The sequence below is a fragment of the Melitaea cinxia genome, chromosome 4, assembly GCF_905220565.1.
Source record: "Melitaea cinxia chromosome 4, ilMelCinx1.1, whole genome shotgun sequence".
In the NCBI taxonomy this organism is placed as follows: Eukaryota; Metazoa; Arthropoda; class Insecta; order Lepidoptera; family Nymphalidae; genus Melitaea; species Melitaea cinxia.
Window position 1 is genome coordinate 8,819,607 of NC_059397.1, and position 26,396 is coordinate 8,846,002.

Consider the following 26,396-nt stretch of genomic DNA (forward strand, 5'->3'; position numbering starts at 1 on the left):
TTAAGTTTCCAATCGCACAAAGTAACCCTAAAATGAGGTATAAAAAATTCGAGCGCCAGTGTTGAGGCGATTCTTCGCTCCAGAACACTAGAACTGTGTCCTACATACAATTGACTTCACATTGAATGACTTTGACACTCGTCACTTACGATTAAATATTATCTATGCAGAGATAAACAACAAATAATAAAGCCACTTTTTAATCTCTTTACAAATACTATGTAAGAATTATCTACTATTGCTTAAATTGTCATTCTTATGTTTAAAGGTATTGTATGAATGTAGAATAATCTTATCTAAATATTTTAGTCAATAGCTTTTTTATCATACAATTTTAATATCCAGGTAGGTATTAATTCTTTCTTCTCTTATTGTTGTTGTAACTATTGAAGTATTAATAGCAACCAGGAAAATTAGACAAGTATTTAGATAGACAATAGGTTTATTGTTTTCTTGCTTGAAAGTGTAAGAACGTGTACTTATGAAATTGGACAGAGGGCGGTAGCAGGTAGTTTTTAGGGTTCTGTACCCAAAGGGTAAAAACAGGACCCTATTTTACTAAGACTTCGCTGTCCGTCCGTCCGTCCGTCTATCTGTCACCAGGCTGTAACTCAAGAGCCGCGATAGCTAGACAGTTGAAATTTTAAAAAATTGTGTATTTCTATTGCCGCTATAACAACAAATACCAAAAACAAAATAAAATAAATATATATAAGGGTGGCTCCCATACAAAAAACAACATTTTTTTGCCTATTTTAGCTCAATATCAATAAATGGTAACTGGTAGGCACTTGAAATATTCACAAAACACTTAATTGCATATTTCTCTAATAATAAATAATAAAATTAAAATAAAAAATATTTAGACAAACAAAGTCTAAATATTTTACCTAGTCAGTGATAGGTACGGAACCCTTCGTACGCGAGTTCGACTCGCACTTGATTGGTTTTTTTTTTACTATTTTGCATAGAGCAATTTTTATCGGTCAAAAGATAATAGGTAACGAACGCTTTCGCCTTAATAAGCTTACAATTTGCGTCTATAATATTTAGAATGGTCGCATGGTCATCTAAAAATGATAACAGGAAAAAACTCTCTTTTTTCCCGTAAGATATCTAATATTTTGTTATTCGTTATTCACTGATTGCGTAAGACATGGTTGTAGAGAATTAATGTACCTATAAAACGCTTGCTGTACCGTGCTCGCGTTGCTACGCCTTTTATTTTGTTTTTTGTTTTTTTAGTTGTAAATCTTTGTAGGCTTATGCACAACACTTTGCTGAAGATCATGACATGATCAAATGCATAGTTTACGATTCTATAAAGGACATACAGACAAACTTTCATTTTTATATAATAATGTTCGTTCCATATTATATGACTACGATATTATTATGATTGATTTCCGGAGAATAAAAATATTAATTGTTATAACTTCATGTATTTTTAGAAATAAAATCTTTGAAAAAAATCAGAAGATGCATTACGACGACTACGTCGACCTAGATGCCGAAAATGCAAAACATAGCAGTTTACGACCTTATTCCCAGGGAGCGTCAATATATACATTTATATTTTAAATTTAAATCTCTTAGTTTTTATAATTAAAAAAAAAATAATAATAATAATAAATATTAAATACAATAAAATACTTGTGGTAATTGGTACTGTAGTAATGACGACGCGTTGGCGCAACGGTCACAGCACTGGTTTGTGGAAGTTTCGTTGGCTGACAAACATTTCTATTGGCCATGCAGATGTTTGCAGTGGTCTGGGTGTTTGTGCAGTCCTTGTGGGTCTCTCCACCATGCCTCGGAGAGCAGGTTAAGCTGTCGGTCTCGGTTGTTATCATGTACACCTGATAGTGATCGTTACTCATAGTAGGAATATATCCGCCAACCCGCATTGGAGCAGCGTGGTGGATTAAGCTCTGATCCTTCTCATATATGGGGAAAGAGGCCTATGCCAGCTGTGGGATATTATAGACTGAAGCGTAACAAAGTAAAACGCGTAACAAATATCTACCTATATCGTTTTTTATTCTAAATTGTATGCTGGTAGGTACTTAACCCTAAGTTAGGTACTTACCTATTCGCAAATCTGCTTCTGATTTATACTTAGCTATTAGTTATCCGATTTTTTTTTTAATATTTCTTAAGTAGGTACTTCGATAAATTAACTTCAAATCCTCGGGATTGTGATATAAATAATCTTAAATCTTTGGTATGTTATTCTTATTTTCATTCGAACTTTTGTAATGCACTCGTTAACTACATTCTAAAGTTATTTTAATTTTAATTAAGTGCTTTTGCTGTTTCTTTGGTTTTGGATTTTGTTGGTTAATATTTTATTGATGTAACGGTAGAACAAAGTTCTTTCATGTACCTAAGTGTTGTGTAGGTACTTCTGTAAGTGACTAGTTCACCATAAACTTATTTTACGAATATTTGAACCCTGTATTGTTAATAGTGAATAAGTCGTTGAAGTACCTTTATAAGAACAAATAATTGTGTTTGCAGGCAAACGAAAAAAAAACCGACTTCAATTATATCGACAATTAATTCAACGTAGGTAGACGAAAAATAGTCAATTAAATACGCATTATCAAAGATTATTTTAAAAGTTGTAATCAGATATCGATGAAATTTAAATGTGACCACATGATAAACACCGGCTTTCGATTAAATTAAAAATCATCAAAATTGGTACAGCCAGTAAAAAGTTATGCGGATTTTCGAGAGTTTCCTTCGATTTCTCTGGGATGCTATCATCAGATCCTGGTTTCCTTATCATGGGTACCAAACTAGGAATATCTCCTTTCCAACAAAAAAAATAAAATAATAATAATAATAATAATAATATCAAAATCGGCTCATAAACGACGGAGTTATACCCACACATAGGTACATAAAATATTTATATATATATACGGTCGAATTGAATAACCTCCTCCTTTTTTTGAAATCGTTAAATAAATAAATAAAATTAATTTAATTCGTATCTACAAGTCCTACTATATATTAGCTATCTTATCCTACTTATATAAATTATGCTGAAGTAAATTAGGCACAAAAATAGTTTACGGCTACTATATATTTTCTTGCAGCTCCAATATATTAAAAATAAAAATATTTCAGTCGTGTTTAGTCCGAGTTCATTACAGCGGTGTCCATTATTTTTGTTTTAATTAGGCAAATTAAATGATAGCGTGGGGCGCGTCGGGCGAGCTGGTATGGGGGCGGGCTCTACAGGGCGCCTTTCATTGGTCGTACGAAATCCGCCTCCGCCCCACTTACGGCCCTCGCGGCAGTGAGTTCGAGTCGATCTCGCTTCAGTCGGTCTCTCTTCAGTCGGGACAGATTACGCACTGTATGTTACACGTAACGGGGAAGCCTGTGGACGGTAGTGTTGTGACAGCGAGTTTGTTTGTGATGCCCGGACAGTGATCGAAGCATGGTTAATTACGTTAATTCGCTCGCCATGTACCCGGGCAAGAGCGGCCAGTACGGTGCCGGATGGTATAGTTGGCAACCACAGAATTTTGACGAACAGCAATGGTGTTCTTGGAACGGAGCACAGACGGCAGGGGAGTGGGCTGCAGATTCACATCATTTTAAAAGGGAACCTGGGGAAAGAGACGTTGCAGAAATACCATCTCCTGCTCGGGGTGATCAGGTTAGTCCAGAGGAAGGGTCGCCTGGAGCGCGTCATTCGCAACCACCGGCACCTACACGTTCTCCTTTCGAATGGATGAAAAAGCCAAGTTACCAGTCGCAGCCAAATCCAGGTATTTATTTTCATCTTCCTTTCATTAATATGTTTTAAGTCTATCAATACATGATTAGGTTAGATTTGTTATAGATTAGTGGAATGTTCAGTTTATCAATGACATTTAAAGATTCTTTTTTTTTTTTTAATTTAAATAATGATGGTATAAGCAGTAATATAACTATTCTTTTCATTTAATTTTCTTTAATTAGTAAACAAAAATAAATAAGACAGATCTATATAGGTAGGTACATTTAACTAAGATTTCATTATGTTATGCTTTTACTTGTAGATAACTGGATAATAAGACTACATATAAGTAGTGCTTGGAAGTAAAATATTTTACTGGTCATCATAATGAAAAATAAAAAAAGTGAAAAATTGTCTTATTGTTCAGAATTTAATTTATAAATAATGTTTGATTATCGTGTTATTATTACATATCAAACATAACGGAATATATAAATATAGTCTTATATGTAGATATAAATATTTAAATGACATCTATTTTGTAGGAGCCTATATATCTTCTTCAAGCAAAAACTTTGTAGGTACCCCTTTTTACGAAAATTGCGCGGACGGAGGAGTATGAAATTTCGCACACTTAGGTATAGTTTATATAGAGGAGTGAAAAATTCGATTTTTTTTTTAATTTGAATATAAATAATAAATCAAAAGATAAAAACATTACACACACTACCGTGTATTTGACTCACACTCGCTTAGTCCTTACAAAAAACTAGATGTCATTTCAATATTTGTTAATACCTACAGGTAAAAAAATTTATGATCATTTACCCTCAATTCTTAATCCCAATGTTGAAAAATTGGTAACCTTACAGAATAAAATATTCACCTTAGGTAGGTCTGAGTTGAAAAGCTTACAAAATACTCAATTTAAAAAGTAGTAGTAAAGTTAGGTTAGAGGACATACCTAGTCTACTTTTACTTACTAGAGTTTACGTTTTTGTAGTTTCGATAATACAAATTAATGTGGTATAAAAATGGTGTGATGTATTCCTATTTAGCTTTATATAATCTATACAGGAAGGATTTCTAGGACCAGTGACACCAATATTTTTCATGATTTAACATTTGTATATATATATTTGTGACTATCAACATTATCGTATGTTGAACGACAAAAAATTAGCTTCAGCCTGTAATCTGTAGGAGATATACTGACCGTTAGGCATAGGCCTCTTTCCCCATGCAGGAGAAGGATCAGAGCTTAATCCAACACGCTGCTCCAATGCGGGTTATACACCTATATATACCTACTATAACGAACGATCGCTATCAGGTGTATAATACATGATAAAAACCGGGACCGATAGCTTAACGTGCTCTCCGAGACACGGTGGGACACCCACAAGGACTAACAACCAGACGGGAAATAAATATTTGTTTAAACACAAATTTCTACTCCGAACGGTAATCGTACCCGCGACCGTCGGGTTTCGGCTCTGTCGACATAGTTCACCAGACCGTGACAAAATGTGCATAGCTATAGTTTGAAAATTAAATTAAATTTTTATTTTATATTCTATTTTATTTCTGTATATAGGATAAGCAGAGTACCTACTTTATTTATTTTTACTCTTATCTAAGACGTATTGTTTCTTACATATTTCCAAAATGTATCGAGTTAGCTTATAATTACAACGTAAAAAATTTTATACTGTTATTTTTAACTAACTAACTTCCAAAAAAAGGAGGAGGCTCTCAATTCGACTGTTTTTTTTTTAAATTTATGTTCCCACAGAACTTTTGACTGGGTGGACCGATTTCGATGATTTTTGTTTTTATCAAAAGGTGTTGCGTGTCGTATAGTCTTATTTAAATTTAAATGCGATCTAACGACTAATTTTAGAGATACATCTAATAATGCGTACCTATTTACTTGACTATTTTTTCGTCGATTTACGTTGTATTATACTGCATAACTTTTTGCTGGGTTTACCAATTTTAATGATTCTTATTTTAATCGAAAACTAATGCTTGTCATGTAGTTTCATTTAAATTTTATCGAGATTGAACGAGTACTTTTTGAGCTATATCTCATAATGCGTATTTACTTGAATGTTTTGTCGTAACCCTACCTTGTATTATACCTTATATCTTTTTACTAAGTGCACCGATTTTAATGTTTGTTGTATAAATCAAAAGCTAATACTTATCAGATGGTTTCATTTAAATATGGTCGAGATATAATAAGTACTTTTTGAGTAATCTTTGATGACGCGTATTTACATGACGATGCGGGGACGTGATCGTGGTCATGTTCAATATGTAGCGACGCCTATCTCGCAACATGCAAACTAAAAACTGACGTATCCTACATCGCAATATTAAAGTTATCCGAGCGATTGAAGATATATACAAGAACCTGACAACAACCGTCGGGGCAGTAGCCCACCAGATTCAACACCCGTCTGGTCGAAGGATCTTCCATTTTCGATAGTGGATGAGGATGAACTTCACACCCTGTTCCTTCCATCACACCTCCAAACTGGTCACCCCGATGTGATGTTCCTCACACTCCCTAAAACTAGTGACCCCGAGCATGAACATTGGCGCAGCCTTCGCAAGCTACGACGCCATCTATCGTAATATAATAAGCACTTTTTGAATGATATTTGATAACGCGTATTTATAAGACGTGGCATACTTTGTCGCAACGCTATCTATCTATCGACGAAGTTAAAAACATACAGGGAAAATTTGAGGAACACTCCCGCCTCTTGCATGAGACAAAAGATATGGTATAAGATAAATGATGCAAAATTGATAAACAGCAGGAGAAGTGCGCAAGAGTTACGCCGAGACCATATCGCGTCCGGGCCCTCAACGAAAAAGCCGGCAGTTCTCCACCCCCTGGTGGTATCCTCGGTGAATGCTCAGAAAGTGGAACGGATCTGAAAGGTGATTTATATTATGAATATGACCAGAAAAGTAGATTAGAAAAATCTATAACGCAATAGACCTATAATATCTAATATATCTACCTATAGGCTATAATATAATATATAATATATTTACTAGCTGACTCCTACAAACGTTGTTTTGCCATATATGTCATTAACCCCCTTAACCCCCCCCCCCCCCTCCCTATAACTTAGGGGTATGAAAAACAGATGTTGGCCGATTCTCAAACCTACCCGATATGCACACAAAATTTCATAAAAATCGGTCCAGCCGTTTCGGAGGAGTATGTTAACTAACAATGTGACACGAATATTTTATATAAATTTACTAGCTGACTCCTACAAACGTTGTTTTGCCATATATGTCATTAACCCCCCCCCTCCCTATAACTTAGGGGTATGAAAAACAGATGTTGGCCGATTCTCAGACTTACCCGATATGCACACAAAATTTCATAAAAATCGCTCCAGCCGTTTCGGAGGAGTAGGTATGTTAACTAACAATGTGACACGAATATTTTATATATATGACTAGTTGACTCCGCAAACGTTGTTTTGCCCTATATGTTATTAACACTCCTTAATCCCCCCCTCCTTATAACTTAGGGGTATAAAAAATAGATGTTGGCCGATTCTCAGACCTACCCAAAATGCACACAAAAGTTCATAAAAATCGGTCCAGCCGCTTCGGAAGAGTATGTAACTAACATTGTTGCACGAGAATTTTATATTTCACTACAGAGTATAAAACAAAGGCTTCCCGCTGTCTGTATGTTTAGATCTTTAAAACTACGCCACGGATTTTGATGCGGTTTGTATTTAGTAAATAGAGTGATTCCATAGGAAGGTTTATATGTGTAATACTTGCATAATATAGTAGAGGAACACTAGATAGTCTTAGAGATTTCTAATGTGATGTCGTAAATAAACACATTTTTTGCGCATATATTACATATAATTATATAATTATTATATTTTATATTTAGTAACAGCATTGCACCCGTGCGAAGCCGGTTTGGGTCGCTAGTAAGATATAAAATATATATATAAATAGAATAGTAGGTACATGTATTGTAAAACAGATGAAAAAAAGGCATATAAACTTTGTTTCCTTTGCCTCGGAGTTGACAAATAAAAATAAATAATATAAGATATATTAGAATATATTTTTTAAGTAGCAGTAGTAAAAAATTTTTTTTAATAGCTTGAAAAAAAGGGCTTTGCTCAAGATGCTAAGGCGTGGGCTTTAGGCCTATGAAATAGTGATATCAGTCGAGTATGTGGTATACATAGGAAGAACACTCACTAACCTGTAGGTAATAAATAAGTATATACATAGAAATAAATATATTATTTAATATTTAATGTATATGTGTGTGTTTTATGCCTGTGAGCATGTATGAGTACTTATATGAGTATGTATATACATATAAAAAAGCTTAAAATCAGTTTACGTCAATAGTGGCTATACGCATAAAAAATTGTACTGTAACAGAAAAATTACGACAGTGTCTGACTACGTCCTACCTTTACTAGGCAGTCACAGGACTGTCGATCGATGTCGACTTAGTTTTAGTATTATAATAAATTGCTTGTAGGATAAGCACAATTATACGTAGGTAAGGATAATGCATGATGTTTCACAAAACACATGGACATTTTAGAGCCCGTGGATATTAATTTTAAATAAAAAAAAGATGTTCGCATTAATGATACGGTCATTTTAAATATTCTAATGATTTGTTTTTGTATTCAATATAAGTAATAATTATTCGTATTTTAAAATTCTGTTGTACAAACATTTTCCTGAAAATTACGAACCAAAAAAAAAAAAAAGAATTATACAATTTAGTGCATACATACCTATATTTCTACAATTAAGTTTTACTTATGATGCGGTACCCTAAAAAGTAAGCAGACATCATATTCAGACATATTATTCAAGTCTCGAAATACAGTCGACCAGATTCGATAGGAAGGTCGAAAGAACAGACGAGACGAAGTTTGTGAGACTAATTGCAATTTTTCCGGCTACGTTTTTGGCGGTCAAATTGTCTTTGTTCGAAGCTGCGCAAATATTAGGTATCCATCTATTTTATTTTATTTAAATTACTAACGAGATAAAGATATAATTTTTTGCATCGATTGTGTTGCAAATATTTTTTGCATTCCGAATCGAATGCATTAATTGTTGTGTTTTTTGAATAGTTTAAATCTATATGTTAGATTGAAATTGAAAACTACGTTGGTATGCATAAGATTTCAAACAAAAATACTCATCCGATAAATATGTATCTAATTGATTGTAATAATTTTAAAAACTCTTTAACGCTTAAACGTATACCTACCTACCCAACATTCAATGTTTTAAAATGAATATGAATTGGCAGAATATAATAATAATAATAAAGTATAAACTTTATGTATAAAAAGAAAATACACTCGCGTGCAACTGAATCGACTCAAGCCGTATATTGGTATAAAAGTTCGATTTTTAGAAAAATGGCTTATCCGATTTTCTTGTTCTTTTTTTTGTTTGAAAGCCTAATTTTTTCTTTTAAAAAATGTTATCCTAATGAGAAAAATCGGTTGAGTATTTATTGATAAAATTTAATTTAACAGAAATGCATAAAAAATGAAGAAAAATGAAAACAACAACATAATGAATAAAAAAATTATTTTTGATAGAAGTAAAGAAAATTAAAATTTTCAATACTTTTTATTGCCTCCCCTAGCTTTTATAACGGCTTGCATGTGATTTTTCATTGATTTTATCACTTTTTTGATAAAATCTTGAGGTATCGTATTCCATTCTTCCTCTAGCGTAGTTTTGAGCTAGACGATGCTTGATGGAGCCTTATCTCTAGCTCGCACCCTCCGTTTGAGCTCATCCCATAAATACTCAATGTAATTCAGATCGGGACTGAGGGCTGGCCACATCATCGTCCCAATTTGCACTTCTTGAAGATACTGGCGAGTAACACTTGCTGTATGGCACCGAGCATTATCATGCATCAATAGAAAATCTTCTAGTATGTACCCTGCATAAGGTACAACATGATCGAGGAGAATGTTTTCCACGTACTTTTGAGCTGTTAGACCACCACTCCGACCACCACCAGGCACGAAAACAAGCTCGGTCTTCCCTTCATATGATATCCCAGCCCACATCGTGACTGAACCACCGCCATATGATACTGTTTCAGCGAAACAGCATTGCGAGAACTGTTTCCCTGGACGCCTGTATACTCGGTCTCTTCTGTCATTGCCATGGAGACACATTCTGCTCTCATCAGTGAACAGGATGGAGCTCCATTGCTCAATAGTCCAATTGAGGTGTTCACGAGCAAATTAAAGTCGGGCTTGACGGTGACCTGCGGTCAGTTTCGGGCCTCTGGCTGGCCGTTTACGAGTTAAATTAGATTTCTTCAGCCGTCTTCTAATTGGCCACTGACTGACAGCCACTCCTCGAACCTTTCTGAGCTCCTGTTGCACATCAACGCCCGTGAGATAACGATTTCTCAACGAAGTTGAGACAATGAAGCGATCGTCCGTCTCAGATGTGCTCTGGTGTCTATTGGTTTGTGGTCTCCGAACGAAGCTACCGGTCTCTTGAAACCTTCTGTGTACTCATGAAACAGCTGATTGGCTCATGTTAAGTTTACGAGCGACTTGCCTTTGATTATGGCCCGCTTGCAACAAACCTACAACTTGGACCGCTGCATCTGAGGTATTGTCCATTGGATCGCGATTAAAATACTGGGAGCTTAAGTAGATGTGTACCTGTCAACGTCTAACGAGTGATTGATAAGAAATATGGGTCATGTGAGCTCTTATACATGATTTAGTCTCGCAACTCATGGGTACCGCAACAGGTAATTTCTGTAACGCTCATGTTTGACCGTATTTATTTAAAAAGTTTTTTCATTGTTTATTTGAAAATGGCTATATTTATGAAAAAAAATATATGTCTTTGGAATAAAAAAAACTTTTACAAAAATCGGATAAGCTATTTTCCGAAAAATCAAACTTATATACCAATATACGGCTTGAGTCGATTCAGTTGCACGCGAGTGTAGATTCTGGTAATACATATTATCAAAAATTACATATTTATATAAAAATAATATACTTCTTATATACAAAGTTCTTAGAAATATGGCGTTGAACCCATTTATTTATTACGAAAGTGTTTAAAATAATTTAAGTGTTTTAGATTGAATAAATTAAATATAAATTTAGTAAAATGAGTAGGCAGGTAGGTACGTACCAGTATATAAAATTAATTTAATATTGTATTAAGGTATTTAAAAAAATAAGTAAATTTCGTAAACTAAAAACATAAAAAAAACATATATTTAGTTTCTAAAATATGTAACTAATCAAATTTTAGTTAGTTTGTTGTTAATGATGTCTTTTGACAAACGGCGTTATTGTCGTAATTGTTAGGTATTTCACTTAGTCGCAAATCAATTACATTTTGTGACAAAATTATCACATGTCCACTGTAGGCTACCTGGCATTTATTATTTGTTTATGTATATTATATTTATTTGTATTACACATATATTAACTTTTATTATTTGATTTACAAAATATTATTTTTATATATATTTAATAAACAAGCATATCCGCACGATACCCGTAGTATACGGCGTATTTGACATTAGTTATTTCACTAGCAATTTTTAAATTCAAATTAATTTGTCATTTCTTAAAGAACGCTCTAGAAAGAGTACAGAGCGCATGATCGAGAATTTTGACAAGGGCTAGCGAGAAAAACGTAATTTGGTTTTGTAAAAAATAAAATTGTGGATATCGGATATTTATATTGTTCGAGTGTTAAACTGTTAATAAATATATTGTTTAACTCCTAAACTGGTGACCCCGCTTTTGAACGACGGATAAAGAATATCAAGATGCATGTAGCGGTACCGCGCCGACAGAAAAATCTATCGATAGTGATATTGAAATTTTTAAAGTCAGCGCTAGACTGCCCCCGTTCTGCCCGGAGGAACCTGAACTTTGGTTTGCGCTAGTAGAAGGGCAGTTCACAATATCTGGTATAACAAGAGATGCTACAAAATTTTATTATGTAGTGGGCCAGCTTGACAACGAAATTTCCAGAGAGGTAAAGGATATTATTATTAGTCCACCACCTACTAACAAATTTTTAAAGCTGAAGATCGAGCTGATTAAGCGGCTAGCGTCATCTAAGGAAAAGAAAATTAAGCAGCTTTTGATGCACGAGGAACTTGGAGACCGTAAGCCCTCTCAATTTTTGCGCCATTTAAAGAGCCTTGCTGGTGCTAATGTTCCTGATGACTTCCTACGGACCATTTGGGTTAGTCGTCTCCCGCACGGAATCCAGACAGTGCTCGCAGGCCAACCATCTTCAACCTGCATCGACGATTTGGCAGATTTAGCTGATCGTGTCCACGAGTTGGCTACTCCGTCACCCGTGGTGGCGTCTGCCAGCCAACCCCAAGCCAGTTCCAGCTCAGCCGTTGAAGCACTAACTAAAGAAGTAGCCGAACTTCGGAGACAGTTCCAGCAACTAACATCAGAAAGAAGAAGTAGATCCAATACCAGATCCGCAAGATCATCTCAGCGCAGTTCGGCATCCAGGTCTAAACGATCGCAGTCAAACTTCAGGAAGTACCCACTTTGCTGGTACCACTGGAAGTTTGGAGTGAAAGCCAGCAAATGCATAAAACCATGCGACTTCAAGGAGGGAAACGCCAGGGGCGGTCAATAATGGCGACTGCTGACTGCCCATCCTCTGCTACTGGTCGCCTATTTCTCACAGATCGAGCTTCGAAGGTGCAGTTTTTGATCGACACAGGAAGCGATCTAAGTGTCTACCCTCGGTCCCTTCTTCAATATCGTCGTGCAAAAACGGATTACAATCTGTGTGCTGCAAATGGTTCTATTATAGCTACATATGGTTTTGTACACTTTAATCTAGACTTTGGCTTGCGAAGATTGTTTAATTGGCGATTTGTTGTAGCCGATGTAACTAAGCCTATAATAGGCGAAGACTTTTTGAATTTTTATGCTCTTATTGTTGATTGTCGTAACAAACGCTTGTTAGATAGTATAACTTCACTTTCATCCACAGCCAAAGTCGTTAGTTGTAGTAATATAGCCTCTGTCAAAATCTTGACCGGTGAGACTCGGTATCACAAAATTCTTGAGGAATTTCCCGAAATCACCCGTCCAAGTGGTACATATCGCGACATAAAACACAATACTGTACACCATATTCGCACCACTCCAGGCCCTCCAGTATCTTGTACTCCACGTAGATTAGCACCCGATAAACTCAAAATTGCTCAACAGGAGTTCGAGGCTATGCTTGCTAACGGGACGGCTCGACCTTCACAGAGTCCTTGGGCATCTCCTCTTCACCTAGCGCCTAAAAAAGACAACAGTTGGCGTCCCTGTGGTGACTACCGTATGCTAAATGCCCGAACTGTGCCTGACAGGTATCCGATTAAACACATCCACGACTTTGCACACAATCTCGTGGGCTGCAAAATTTTTAGCACCATCGACTTACTGAAGGCATACAATCAGATACCTGTCGATCCAGCAGACATTCCGAAGACCGCGATTACTACTCCATTCGGTCTATACGAATTCCCTTTTATGACCTTCGGACTCCGGAATGCGGGTCAGACCTTCCAAAGGTTTCTAGACGAAGTCACTAGAGGTCTAGACTTTGTCTTTGTTTATCTGGATGATATCTTAGTTTTTTCTAAGGATGAGCAGCAGCACGAACACCATCTCCGCCAAGTTTTCACCAAGCTAAGAGAATATGGCTTGCTAGTGAATACGGCAAAATGCGTTTTCGGTGTGCCAGAGGTAAAATTTTTAGGTTACTCAATCTCCGAGAACGGCTCCAAACCTTTGGAATCCAAGGTACAGATGATCAAAGAGTTTCCAACTCCAACTACGGTACGTCAGCTCAGGGCATTTTTGGGCATGCTCAATTTTTACAGGAGATTTCTTCCTAAAGCAGCGGCAGTCCAGGCTCCACTACATGCGTTGCTGACGGGTTCTGTCAAAGGGTCACAACCTATAAATCTTACTGGGGAGGCCCTTGAAGCCTTCATCGCATGTAAGAACAGCCTCGCAGAGGCAGCTTTATTAGCACACCCTGACTGTACTGCTAAACTTGCCTTGGTGACAGATGCCTCCGATAAGGCAATTGGTGCAGCCCTGCAACAGTACAAGAACGGGGCATGGCAGCCACTAGCCTTCTTCTCGCGGAAGCTGAGCCCATCACAGGTGAAATATTCACCATACGATTGGGAATTGCTCGCCATATATGAAGGCATTAAATATTTCAGATTTATGCTCGAGGCCCGGCATTTCGTTATCTATACTGACCAGAAGCCGATCAGTTTTGCATTCCATGAAAGGAAGAAAAACTGTTCACCTAGACAGTATAGACACCTCGATTTCATAGCTCAATTCACATCCGATATCCGACACATATCTGGCAAGAGTAACGTAGTTGCCGATACCTTGTCGAGAATTGAATAACTAGGTAAACCGGTTAGTATCGAGAACATAGCCCAAGCCCAATCGTGCGACTCAGAGCTCCAAACTCTTCTGACAGCAGGTTCGTCTCTGCGTTTAGAGAAGCTGATGGTACCTGGAAGTCGAGTTCCGTTGTATTGCGACGTCAGTACACCGACCTCTAGACCCTATGTACCTAAGATTTTTCGCAAGCAAGTTTTTGAGAGCCTTCACTCGCTGAGTCATCCTGGCGCTAGTGCGACAATAAAACTCGTTGCAGAACGATTCGTTCGGCCTGGCATACGCAAAGACTGCCGTGAATGGGCTCGCGCGTGTCTAGCATGTCAGAAAGCCAAGGTCAATCGACACGTTACTTCACCTCTCGGTACGTACACCTTGCCTAAAGTTCGTTTCACCCAAATCCACATTCACATTATTGGCCCTTTACCACTTTCGCAAGGCTATCGGTATTGTCTAACGGCAGTAGACCGATTTACTCGGTGGCCGGAAGCAGTACCGATCGCGGATATTACTGCGGAAACAGTGGCCCAAGCACTCCTGTCAACGTGGATCGCTCGATTCGGTTGTCCATCTACAATTACAACCGACCGTGGTCGTCAATTTGAGTCGGCGTTATTTCAGTGCCTCTCAAAGACCACTGGTTTCGAGCATAAGCGCACGACTGCGTATCATCCAGCGTGCAATGGCATGGTGGAAAGATTCCACCGTCAACTCAAAGCTGCCATCGTTTGTCATGCTAATGACAGGTGGACAGAATCTCTGCCATGGGTTCTACTAGGCATTCGTAGTGCCTTCAAAGAGGATCTTCAGTGCTCATCTGCCGAGCTTGTTTACGGGGAGCCGTTAAGATTACCGGGCGAATTCTTTCAGCCTACTGACGGCGGTACAACGGATCTCTCTGACTTCTCCGCTCGCCTTAAACAGATTGTATTACGATTGAAACCTTCGCCCGCTTCTCGTCACGGTAGCCCGAAAGTCTTTGTTTATAAAGAACTAGCTACCACCGATCACATTTTCCTCCGTGAAGACGCATCGCGTGGTTCTCTCCATCCTGCATATTCAGGCCCCCATACGGTTTTGTCAAGGGATGACAAAGTTTTCAAAATACTTTTAAAAGGTAAAGAAGTCACGGTATCAATAGACCGCATTAAGCCGGCCTTTATACTGTCTGACTCTACAAATTCTGAACCAGAACCTTTACCAAATGTTCAGAAAGAGCATACAACTCGTTCTGGACGTCGAGTTCATTTTCCAGATTTTTATCGCCCTTGACGGTCTCTGAAGGGGGGGTGGTGTAGGCTACCTGGCATTTATTATTTGTTTATGTATATTATATTTATTTGTATTACACATAATTAACTTTTATTATTTGATTTACAAAATATTATTTTTATATATATTTAATAAACAAGCATATCCGCACGATACCCGTAGTATACGGCGTATTTGACATTAGTTATTTCACTAGCAATTTTTAAATTCAAATTAATTTGTCATTTCTTAAAGAACGCTCTAGAAAGAGTACAGAGCGCATGATCGAGAATTTTGACAAGGGCTAGCGAGAAAAACGTAATTTGGTTTTGTAAAAAATAAAATTGTGGATATCGGATATTTATATTGTTCGAGTGTTAAACTGTTAATAAATATATTGTTTAACTCCTAAATCCACTAATAGTGAATTATCAAGTGAAATTGATTAGCTTTATGCTCACTTTTAATTACGGTCGACGAAGGTAGAAAGTAACCAATGTAGGTATCACGCTCACAAACCTATTGATGCATTTGTTTGAGTTTGGATTGTACATTTACTATTTTGACAAAATAAATATACTATATAGTTACAATATTAGACACCCAGCTCACCTTTATTCTCCTTTATGCTCCTATATGCAGATATGCTCTTACCAACTCTTAATCTTTCTTTATAAATAGGTTTCTATCTCAAAAAACATGAAACTGAATACTGATTGTGAGATACATGTTTTTAGACAAATAAACGAATAAATTACGGACACAATGAAATCAATATATGAATCAATATTTAGATTTTTAGAGTATCTCTAGTTATCGGAAGCCCTTTTCTGGATTAATGTCAGGTCAGATGAGTATTTATATGGTAAAACCGGGATAGATGCCGCAGTGGGATAGATGCCTCATGCCTACTGTTCTAAAAACCTAACATCCCGAACTCAAATAAAAATTAATCGCATAAGTAGGAGTCGAAGTCACCCCGTACCTCAGATACCCACTGATATTCGTGTGGCAAGGACGCGATTGTCTCCGTGGTGAAATTTACAAACACGTCAAAGTTAGACCAACAATGAAGAATTTATACTTTTGTTGAATAAATGCTTGTAAAATTTGATTAAATATATATATATATATATATATATATATATCTCATGTTGAAACTTAAGAATTTATATTTTAGTTAAACAAGAGCTTTAAAAATTTAATTAGATATAATAATCTGTGTGATATAAAAATTATATTCTAATTATAACAATTAAAAGATATAAAAAAACACAAAATGTTTTTCATTACTATGGTCCATGTTTCTTGGAGACAATCGATGTTTTAGGAGTAGAACTAACCTAACCTAACCTAACATTTGGTTTAGGTTTTTCGTTTACACGGTTTAAAGGGCATCTATCCTACTTACTATTTTCATGGTGGGGCAACTATCCATATAGGTAGGCATCTATCTTCAAAAAAAGGGTTCACGAAAAGCTAATTTCTGCTTAATCTGCGTTGGGTAGGTTAAAAAAAATAGTAATAATTTAACATAAAGGATTGAGCTAGCTACATTAATAAAAATTATTCTTATAAAAATCATATTTTTAAACTTAGGTGGCTATTTCAAAAAGTGAGGCATCTATCTCGGTTTTCCCCTATACAAACTTAAAGACTTGTCATGTAATAAAAACCATTTTTAAGTCAAAATGTATACAGCTATACTTAACAAAAACAAGACCGTAAAAACATCGATATCTAAAATTTATTTCGTAACGTACAAATTCAATTTGAAATAAATTAAAACAGTTATAAAAATTAGTTTTTACATTAAACAGTTAAAATGATTTACATGTTTCGAGATCTTAATTTATATTGCACATAAATTGTAATCAAAAATAAAAGGTCAGTCAATACTAAATCATAACACGATATACCGATTGAGTTCCTAAATTTAAGTTTTTATTTTAATATAGGTATAAATTATTAGCTTGTATGTATTTACAAATGCAAACGCAGTGTGGGACGTCCTCCAAACCCTGGCGCGAACTTGTGGAGGCCTATGTCCAGCTGTGGACTACTATGCTGAACTGACTGATGTTGTTGCCTCAATACAAGGAATATGAAGTAGAAATGTTTAATGTTTAGATAATAAATAGATCCAACGTCAAGTAAGGTATAATTAAAAAAAAAAAAAAAAAAAAAAACAAGTCTCCCAAACTAATATTGTAGTTTTTTAATTAGGTACTTAAAGTTAATAATCTTTCCTAGAGAAATAAATTGATTTGAATAAGCGTTCATACGTTATAATTACATATAAGACCTCTTAATTAATTTTATTTACCTAATAATTTATTAATCATATTTTATTTATATTATAAAAAGCATGCATTTGTTAGGATGATGACAGTGACTATTGTTACTCTACCCCGTAAAAAGTACAAAATTTGTAGTAGGTAGCGGGTAGTAGAATGTCCAGAATACCGCACATAGGCGACTATTTTTCTTTATCCAAAAATTCCCAAGGGAAATGAACTTTGCTTGAACAAAAATGCAAAACACTGCTGGCGTCAAAGTCAAATATGCGCAAAATATAATAAGTTTAATAGAATTATTTGTTCTGTTATTTATTGCTAGAATTATTCGTAAATTTAGTTCTTTTCGCACTGTTATAACTAAAATATTTATTATCTACCTATATAAACATTAGACAAAAATTTCAACGTATTTTAATGATGGTCAGCCTATGTTTAATATTTTTAATATAAAGATATGCATACCTATAAATATTTAAAAACACTTAAAACATCTTTGTAGCTATATATAAAATCGTGATTTAATTATGCTAATTTACTGAGATTACATCAAAATATATAACAGGTAAGCGGAATGAGATTAGTATATTTTTTAAATAATATAGGGTTTAATATTAGTTTTACAATATAATATATATGCTCGTGTAATCTAGTAGCGACTCGGCTGTTATTTCACGCAACGTTAATTGCAAACGAAGGAAACAGATAAAATCGATTTCTTTTACTTTTTTGGCACGTCTCTGTTATGTTTAAATACAATAAATACGATGTGGTACTGTGATTTATATAAAATGTAATAAAGATAAATTTATTATACACAAATATATTATGTGAAAAAAGTATTTTTAGTTTAAAAGTGTTAATTCTGGCTGTAATAATAATGGCTGCATTCTTCATTTGAAAAATTCTATATCGATGCGCTTCATTGTTCCTTCTTTCAGCATCACAACATATTATTATTAAGACTCGTATGGGAGAAGATGTGCCTAAGAAAAAATCTTAAATTAATTTTTGTAACTCTAATATCATGCTCCTACTTAGATATTATAATATGTTCACGCACAGTGCCGGATTAGCCACGTAGCAAGAGTAGCAAATGCTACGGGCCCCGCGAATTGGGGGGCCCCGCGCTCCAACGCCTGTCTGACCGTAATTAAAAAAATATCAATTTAGATAGGAGCGTAAAATATCTCGCATGCCTTAAACGCGAAGCGTTTATGCTATGCTATGCTTTACTTCCAAGTCCAGTAGACAAGTTCAAATGGTCGAAAATAGAGACAGTGCTCTTAAAATTATGCTCATTGAATCCGGAATGACATCTAGAAAAATGTTCTAAAAGCGTGTATTAGCACATAAAAAATGCAAAAGTTATAAACAATTAAAAGAAGGAAAAATGGCCTTTGTTTTTTTGCCAATATTTCATAAACTATTAAAATTTAAGAAAATGCTTACAAAACTTGATGTAAAATTGGTTCAGTAGTTCTGTCATCTGGATAGCCTAGGCGGTGAATTAGTGCAGTTTGCAGAGCTGCTGAAAACAGATGTGACTAATGTTATTGATAAACTATCATGTCATCTATAGTGTATCACTAACTGCAGTGGCGAACGTTCTTTTTCGACATTGAAACGTATTAAAAATGAATTAAGGAACACGATGGGCCAAGGACGTCCTAATCATCTCACTTTGTTGAATATATAGCACGATTTGCTTAAAGAAGTCGATATTGAAAGTGTTATCTCTAAATTTGCCCATATTAAATCCAGAAAAGTTTATTTGTAACAGTTTTGTTTTATTTAATACCTTAAACTTGAGAACCTAAAGCAAACCAAGGGCCCCTTGACAGAATTTGCTACAGGCCCCGCGCTGGCTTAATCTGGCACTGTTCACGCAGAATGTTAGCAATAGTTAAATTTTTCAGCAATGCAAACTGTATTGTTCTTTTTAACAATTGTTTATAGACCGAAATATCAAAACTCGACTTTTTTGACATTAAATTTTATAAAATACTTGAGTTGTTGAGTTGATATAAAATGTCAACATACCTCAGGCGTGCGTTCAAATGATTTCTCAAATTATTCTATGTGCCTAGATATATAATAGTTATGTAACTACACAATACAGTTTCCAATAAATTTTAATTTTGATCAATATATATGTTCGTAATTTTTCCAAAACCTTCAGATAATTTGAAGAGAGGTTAATTTGCATCAATTTCTGAAATAGTATTAAGAAAACATTTATATTCATCTTCTAAATACACGTTTCTATAAAAGTACAGCAATGGTATACATAAAAAAATCAATATTTTTAATTCAAACACAAGCAATTATCATTATATCAATTATGATTTTGTTGTTTTAAATGCCCCACTGCTACAATTATTATGCTTAGCAAATATCATTGAGCATAACATTACTAATATTTTATTTTGCGCTTACTGTAACACTCTGTTTTAACGCGAGCCAAGGGAACGAGTGCACTGTGAGAGCAATTAATTCCGGAGTCCCGGGGTCCGGGAAAGCGGGGTCTGGCTCCCGGCGACAATCACCGCCAACGGCACCCCGGGGACCGAAAAGTTAAATCTTTGCCAACTTTGTCTGGCGCATTTTATTGTAATCGCATTTAGCATTGTCTTTATTTAGTGCGCTAACTCACATCTACAAACCTTTCTTTAACATTTCACCGGAAATATACTTATTGTGATTTAAGTCTGGTGATGATGATTTCATATTGTGTTTGGATTATTCACAACAGGTGAAGTTATGCAACAATTGTACCAATTATTAGTCACGATTGTATTGCTTCAACGTAATAAACACCACGTGGTTGCGAATAAAAGCTTTTATCTTTGTTAGTATAATCAGTACTCATATTACCTATCTCATCAATATACATAGCTCCACTTTTCAATATCACAACTAACAATGCATTATGTTGTATCAATATTAGTGTCATGTTTACCACGAGTAATTATGGGTATTTTGTACGTAACCGTATCCACAATGCATACCTAGCCTCTAAAGCATACAAAAATCTTAACGTCTATGTTTATCTTGTTTTATTTGTACAAATGTGGGGACTTTCGTGAAAATAATCCTTCATTTGTTTACTTCTATTCACCAATCCCGTGAAACGAGGGTGGATACCTACGCTCAGCGGGTGATCTATATCAACACTTTCGATCTTTACTAAAATGTGTGCGGCCAATACGCCTTTTGCAGTCTAGTCATGTACTAAATAAAGAAATTAGAGAGTGCTGAAAGCGTGCTTTCAACTCGTGGCGTGTACGCCCCAGGGTTCCCAGTAGGTAGCAAAAAATTTAGAAGCGAACAGTAGGAGGTGATTATAGGATTACCATTATTTATGTTCGTAAAATATCGATGTTTTAACGCTTTTGTATTGTGATATAACACTGACAACTGTTTCCATAACTTAGCTCATTAATCTATCCTACCCATCAACTGTTATCGCTTTTTTTCTGTTGAGTCGTTCGTTTGCCGATTTGCGTAAAAACTATCATAACGGTCCTTTATTTACGTCTGACGTCTGGAGTAGAACGATGATTGATTAATTGTACTAAACGCTTGCTGTTATTGTTGTAACAGAATACGTTCATTGTTTTACTATGAATGACATCACATGGTGAGAATAACATGCACGATTGGTTTTAGGTAAGTTTCGCTGATTAAGATTTAGAATCTTATCATGTGTGTTCATTGATATTTACTTAGCTAATAATTCTCCGTCTATGTAGGCGGTAACAATCGCTCCGGCGCCGTCGGGTCAGATTCAAACCCTAAATAGACGTAAAGCAGTACATAAAGTTAGCGATCTGCCGCTTTATGACCCGCCCTTCCATTACTCCCTACGAAAAGGGTACCTCCCTCGAGATTTTATTGAGTAAATTGACTGCGATTGTTACATACGCGATATCGGATTGTTTAGATAATTTTAGCAAAATCTGAAATCAGATCTCAACTGATTCTGTCAAAATAGGATAAGCGTCACTTTAAAAGGTAGGTATCATAATAGTCGTCTATATGGAGCTTATCGCCGTGATAGTCGATAGCGACCGCGCCCTCGTCCATCAAAAACGCATTACATATGCTTATAAGAAGTAACCGGGCGATATGTGCTGTTAAATCAACGCGTTCAAAGGCGCCGCTATCGCGAGCTAGTCGCGATTATCATGCATTGATGTAAGCGTGGATTTCGGCAGACCGACAAAGTGTTAAGCGCAACCGATAACTTGTCGATTAACAATTGTTTCCCTTTTAAAAATCGTGTTCAACACCTTGTTCGACAAGTAAACGCGTAATCCCGCCGTATGATATCAGCGATGTTCATTATTTATCAATATTAAACTTCATTGTTGTTACATCAATGTTTACGTTTCTTAAATTCGCTATTTTTTGTTTGCCTGTGTACAATATTATTTAAGATTGTATTTAGTTGATAAATTAGTTATTTTTATGAATATTTTTGAAAATTAACCTGTACCTAGGTATCCGTTTTTGCTTTTTGACTATAACATTTTATTTCTTGTTAATTAATTTAAGATTAAAGATATATGTGTATATAACTGATCACTAAATTTTTATATCCTTAGTAAGTTGTTATTCAAAATTACAATGACGATCTATCTATTGAATTATAATACATAGCCAAAATAAAATAACTGTCATATACCTTTCTTAGATTTACGTAGGTATCCACTTAGATCAAACTGAGCCCTGTATAATGGCGGCTACGTGCACCCCGTCCCGAGCTGGTTTATCTGACAGTGTATTTGTCTATGATAGCAGCTGACTAAAAGTGCTATTCGCCCTCGAACACCGCGCCCGCCCGCGCTGTTTGCTCATCACAAACACTCATTTTTTTTAATCCACCAAGATAACAGTTTTTAACTTTTGCCATTTGGTTTCATGATTATCAACTAAGACGATATTATTGATAGGTAAGACACTGACTGTATCTAATGCGGCACTGCCGCGAACAATCTTTTAGTAATTTGTTGTCAATGCTGTATATTGAAAGTTTAATGATCGTAGAATCACATAAGCTTGTCTGTAAATTCTAAAACTCATTGCAAAAAACAATAGATATAGGTAAAAAACGAATTCATGTAAAAATTATTATTCTTTAACTCCCAAATAGAGAAAACAGTTTCTAGACCTGCATGTAACAACAAAACAATATAAATATTATAAGTGTTATCTGTTAAGATTACAAAAGCACACCGCAATGTGTGAGGGCAGACTGTACAAGGTGCCCGGCCGGCCACTGTTTACCATGAAAATTAACGACTTCTATCAAACACTGCATCGCCTATAGATAGAGCATATTTCTTTACTTTACTAGTTCGTCTTTGTTTGATCCCCTAACAGGAAATTTATTTAAGTTATAATTTTCTGTCATTTGAGAACTCTAAAGAGTTTATCTCCTTACATCTATATGAACAATATTGATATGGGTTTTCGAACTCGCACACGAAAACATGTCAAGATGTTGACTTTTGACCTTCTTTGATACCGTTGATGCGTATATCCTTTGAGAAAGTAACTCGATAAAACTAAGTAGATAGGTATATAGTGTTCATAAAATAACTTCTTCTATATTTATATCTGTAATCAAAACTGTTTATTATGAGATATTTACAAAATATATTCTTTGCTATAAAACTTTATGATATGTAATATTTTACTTATTTTTACGTTATGATAATTAATTGCTTTTCATCATTACAGCCTATACAGTCCACTGCTGGACATAGGCCTCCACAAGTTTACGCCAAAAATAACGTGAACTCATGTGTTTTGCCCATAGTCACCACGCTGGGCAGGCGGGTTGGTGACCGCAGTACTGGCTTTGTCGCACCGAAGACGCTGCTGCCCGTCTTCGGCCTGTGTATTTCAAAGCCAGCAGTTGGATGGTTATCCCGCCATCGGTCGGCTTCTTAAGTTCCAATGTGGTTGTGGAACCTTGTTATCCCTTAGTCGCCTCTTACGACACCCACGGGAAGAGAGGGGGTGGCTAAATTCTTTAGTGCCGTAGCCACACAGCACGTTTTATTTAATTGCTTTTACTAAATATAAACTCAAAGATTATAAAATGCAAAGAATTATATAATTTATATACATACGAGCATACTACTTTTATTAAGAAAAAACTAGCTTCCTATATCGTGTTTTATGAGACTGTTTCTTATGTATTTGTCACAATGTTTTTTTCCACTCTTAATAGATACATTAATAAAGGTTAAAAATATAATAAAGCGTTTCTCCTCTTTGTATACACATACGCAGATATTTATGTATCGGTAGGTAACAAATTAAAATAGGATTTTTGTAAGTTATTTTAATATAGGTGAAGGATTTTCGACTCCTAACTGCGTACCTATAAATGGGGATTCTGTAAGTGTTATAGATCACGTTTCACGTGAAAAAAAATTCTAAGTCCTTTTTTAAATTAAGAAGTAAATTCTTTATATACGAGCTACTCTGGCAACGTACTTCCGCATAACCGACCGATGCTATTTTTCTTAGTCCTAAAAACTGCCGCATGCAACTAAGAACCGCGTATGTAAACGAATTATTTTTCCCGTAGAATGTTTTTGATTTGGAATTTGTAGCCGTTCTTACGCGCTCACGAAAGGTATTATGAGAAACGAGTCTATCAAAGTAGCTCGTCTATTTTAGTCAAATTTAAAGTTGGACTAGGTTTTTTTTTCACGTGAAACATGATCTGTTTACACCCACACCCATTTGAAGAACATTCGAACATTCTGTATGTACTATTCTATGTTACAGCTAATTAATAATTAATTCTTAGTACCTATAAAGTTTGATAGGGCAATAAAATTTAATTTAAACTTAGCATGCCCTTAAATAATAAATCTTTAACCCATATAATTATAAAACACTATTGGAACGAAGTTCCTTACGGCAGGCTTGACATTTGGCTGAGCGACCGAACTGAAAAAAATGTGATACTAAATCCCTAAGAAAAATATATAACGGAAGTGACGTAATATCAGTCAAACGACTGTATAATATGACGTTTGTAAAACTAAAATATTACTAGTAAACTTTTTTAAATTATTTATGTAATTTTATACTGTCGACAAAAATAAATAAAGACACGTTTTTTTATTTCACTTAATAGTTTGAATTATTATTACTTTCTTTAATTTATTTTATTTTACGGTATTTGTTATTCTCTAAAATACTAAATTTCCTAAATACTTTTATGTACTTAATTAAAAACCAATCAACAAAATTAAAAAAGCAAGAACTAGAATATGTATATATATATATATATATATATATATATATATATATATATATATATATATATATACATTTCAAATTTTTTTTTCTACTACACTATATTACACTATATTCAACATTTTTTTTTCAAATTGTGTTGCTTCTATACTATCTGAAGGAACTTCGTTCCTACCTGGTGTCCCATGACACCACATAATTTTTTTATCTGAAACTTATGTTTATAGTCTTGTAAAAGATAGAAAGCTTGTTTGTACTTTCTAAGTAAACAGATAAACCGTGATATAATAATAACATAGGTAATATATACAACAAATATATTCGAGAAAATTGAAGAAAAGAATTGCGTAACATTAATACAAAATACGAGTTTCATTTTAGTATGTGACAAACATAATTTATGAAGTCCCTAATACCAAGATAAGGAATATTTACACACTCTGAGTATACAAGCAGACACCTCAGCTCTGTCTTAGTGTCGTGTCAACAGATCTACGTATCTTGGTAATTTTACTGTTGAGAAATCTAAGGTAAAGATAAAAAATGTAAATAAAAATTACCATATTCGACGGAATGCTGAAAATATTCTACGTATTTTCTTGTTTATTACACAAGTATATACAATAGTCGCTAAGAAGGCTTACAAATGGATTACAATGACAACGAAATTATATTTGTTCATTTATCGAAACCAAAGATGACATCATTTCCGAGTTTTAGGCATTAAAAATTACTAAGCTTGTACTTGTATTGCGGACTTTAATCAAGGAGAATCCAAGTACACTTTTGTTACAATGAGGTAGGGCACAAGAAGAAATATCTTGCTCCAAATCTAAAGCAGCTAAGTTAGGGAAGAAGCTCAACTCTAAAGAAGACCACAGCTAACAGGTCGATACTTTATTAAAGATCCAGAGGACCACTTGCAACGCTCCTGGTGTTGCAGGAGTCCACAGGTTACGGTATCCGTTTACCGTTGTCCGACTTGGAGTCATTTTTTAATTAATTGTAAGATGTTTCAAGTACAAAATAATATAACGGCATAAACTTACTTAACATTGTGATGCAATTGTACAAAAATTAAATAATATAATTTCTATAAACTATAAAATAAGTGAAAAATTAATATAATAAATAAGGTTAAGATGTTTGCCTCCCTTTTTAGAAGAAACCCTTACAATTTCTTCCCATAAATTATATATCATTTTATAGATAATTGCTTGCTCTACACGTACGATCTACACGTAAAAAATTATTATTGCTTTTGTTTTTGTAAATTAATTAATTAATAAAATTATATATGTGACGGCTTTATTTTGA

General features: G+C 35.0%; 1 protein-coding gene across 1 annotated transcript in view; it reads left to right on the plus strand.

Moving 5' to 3' along the window:
- Window positions 1–3,454: 3,454 nt before the first annotated feature.
- LOC123669863 (homeobox protein CHOX-CAD) overlaps window positions 3,455–26,396 on the plus strand; it is a 28,478-nt gene continuing 5,536 nt past the window's right edge. The window contains exon 1 of the mRNA XM_045603389.1: window positions 3,455–3,788. Coding sequence (XP_045459345.1) covers window positions 3,455–3,788 — 334 coding nt within the window. The remainder of the gene's footprint in view (window positions 3,789–26,396) is intronic.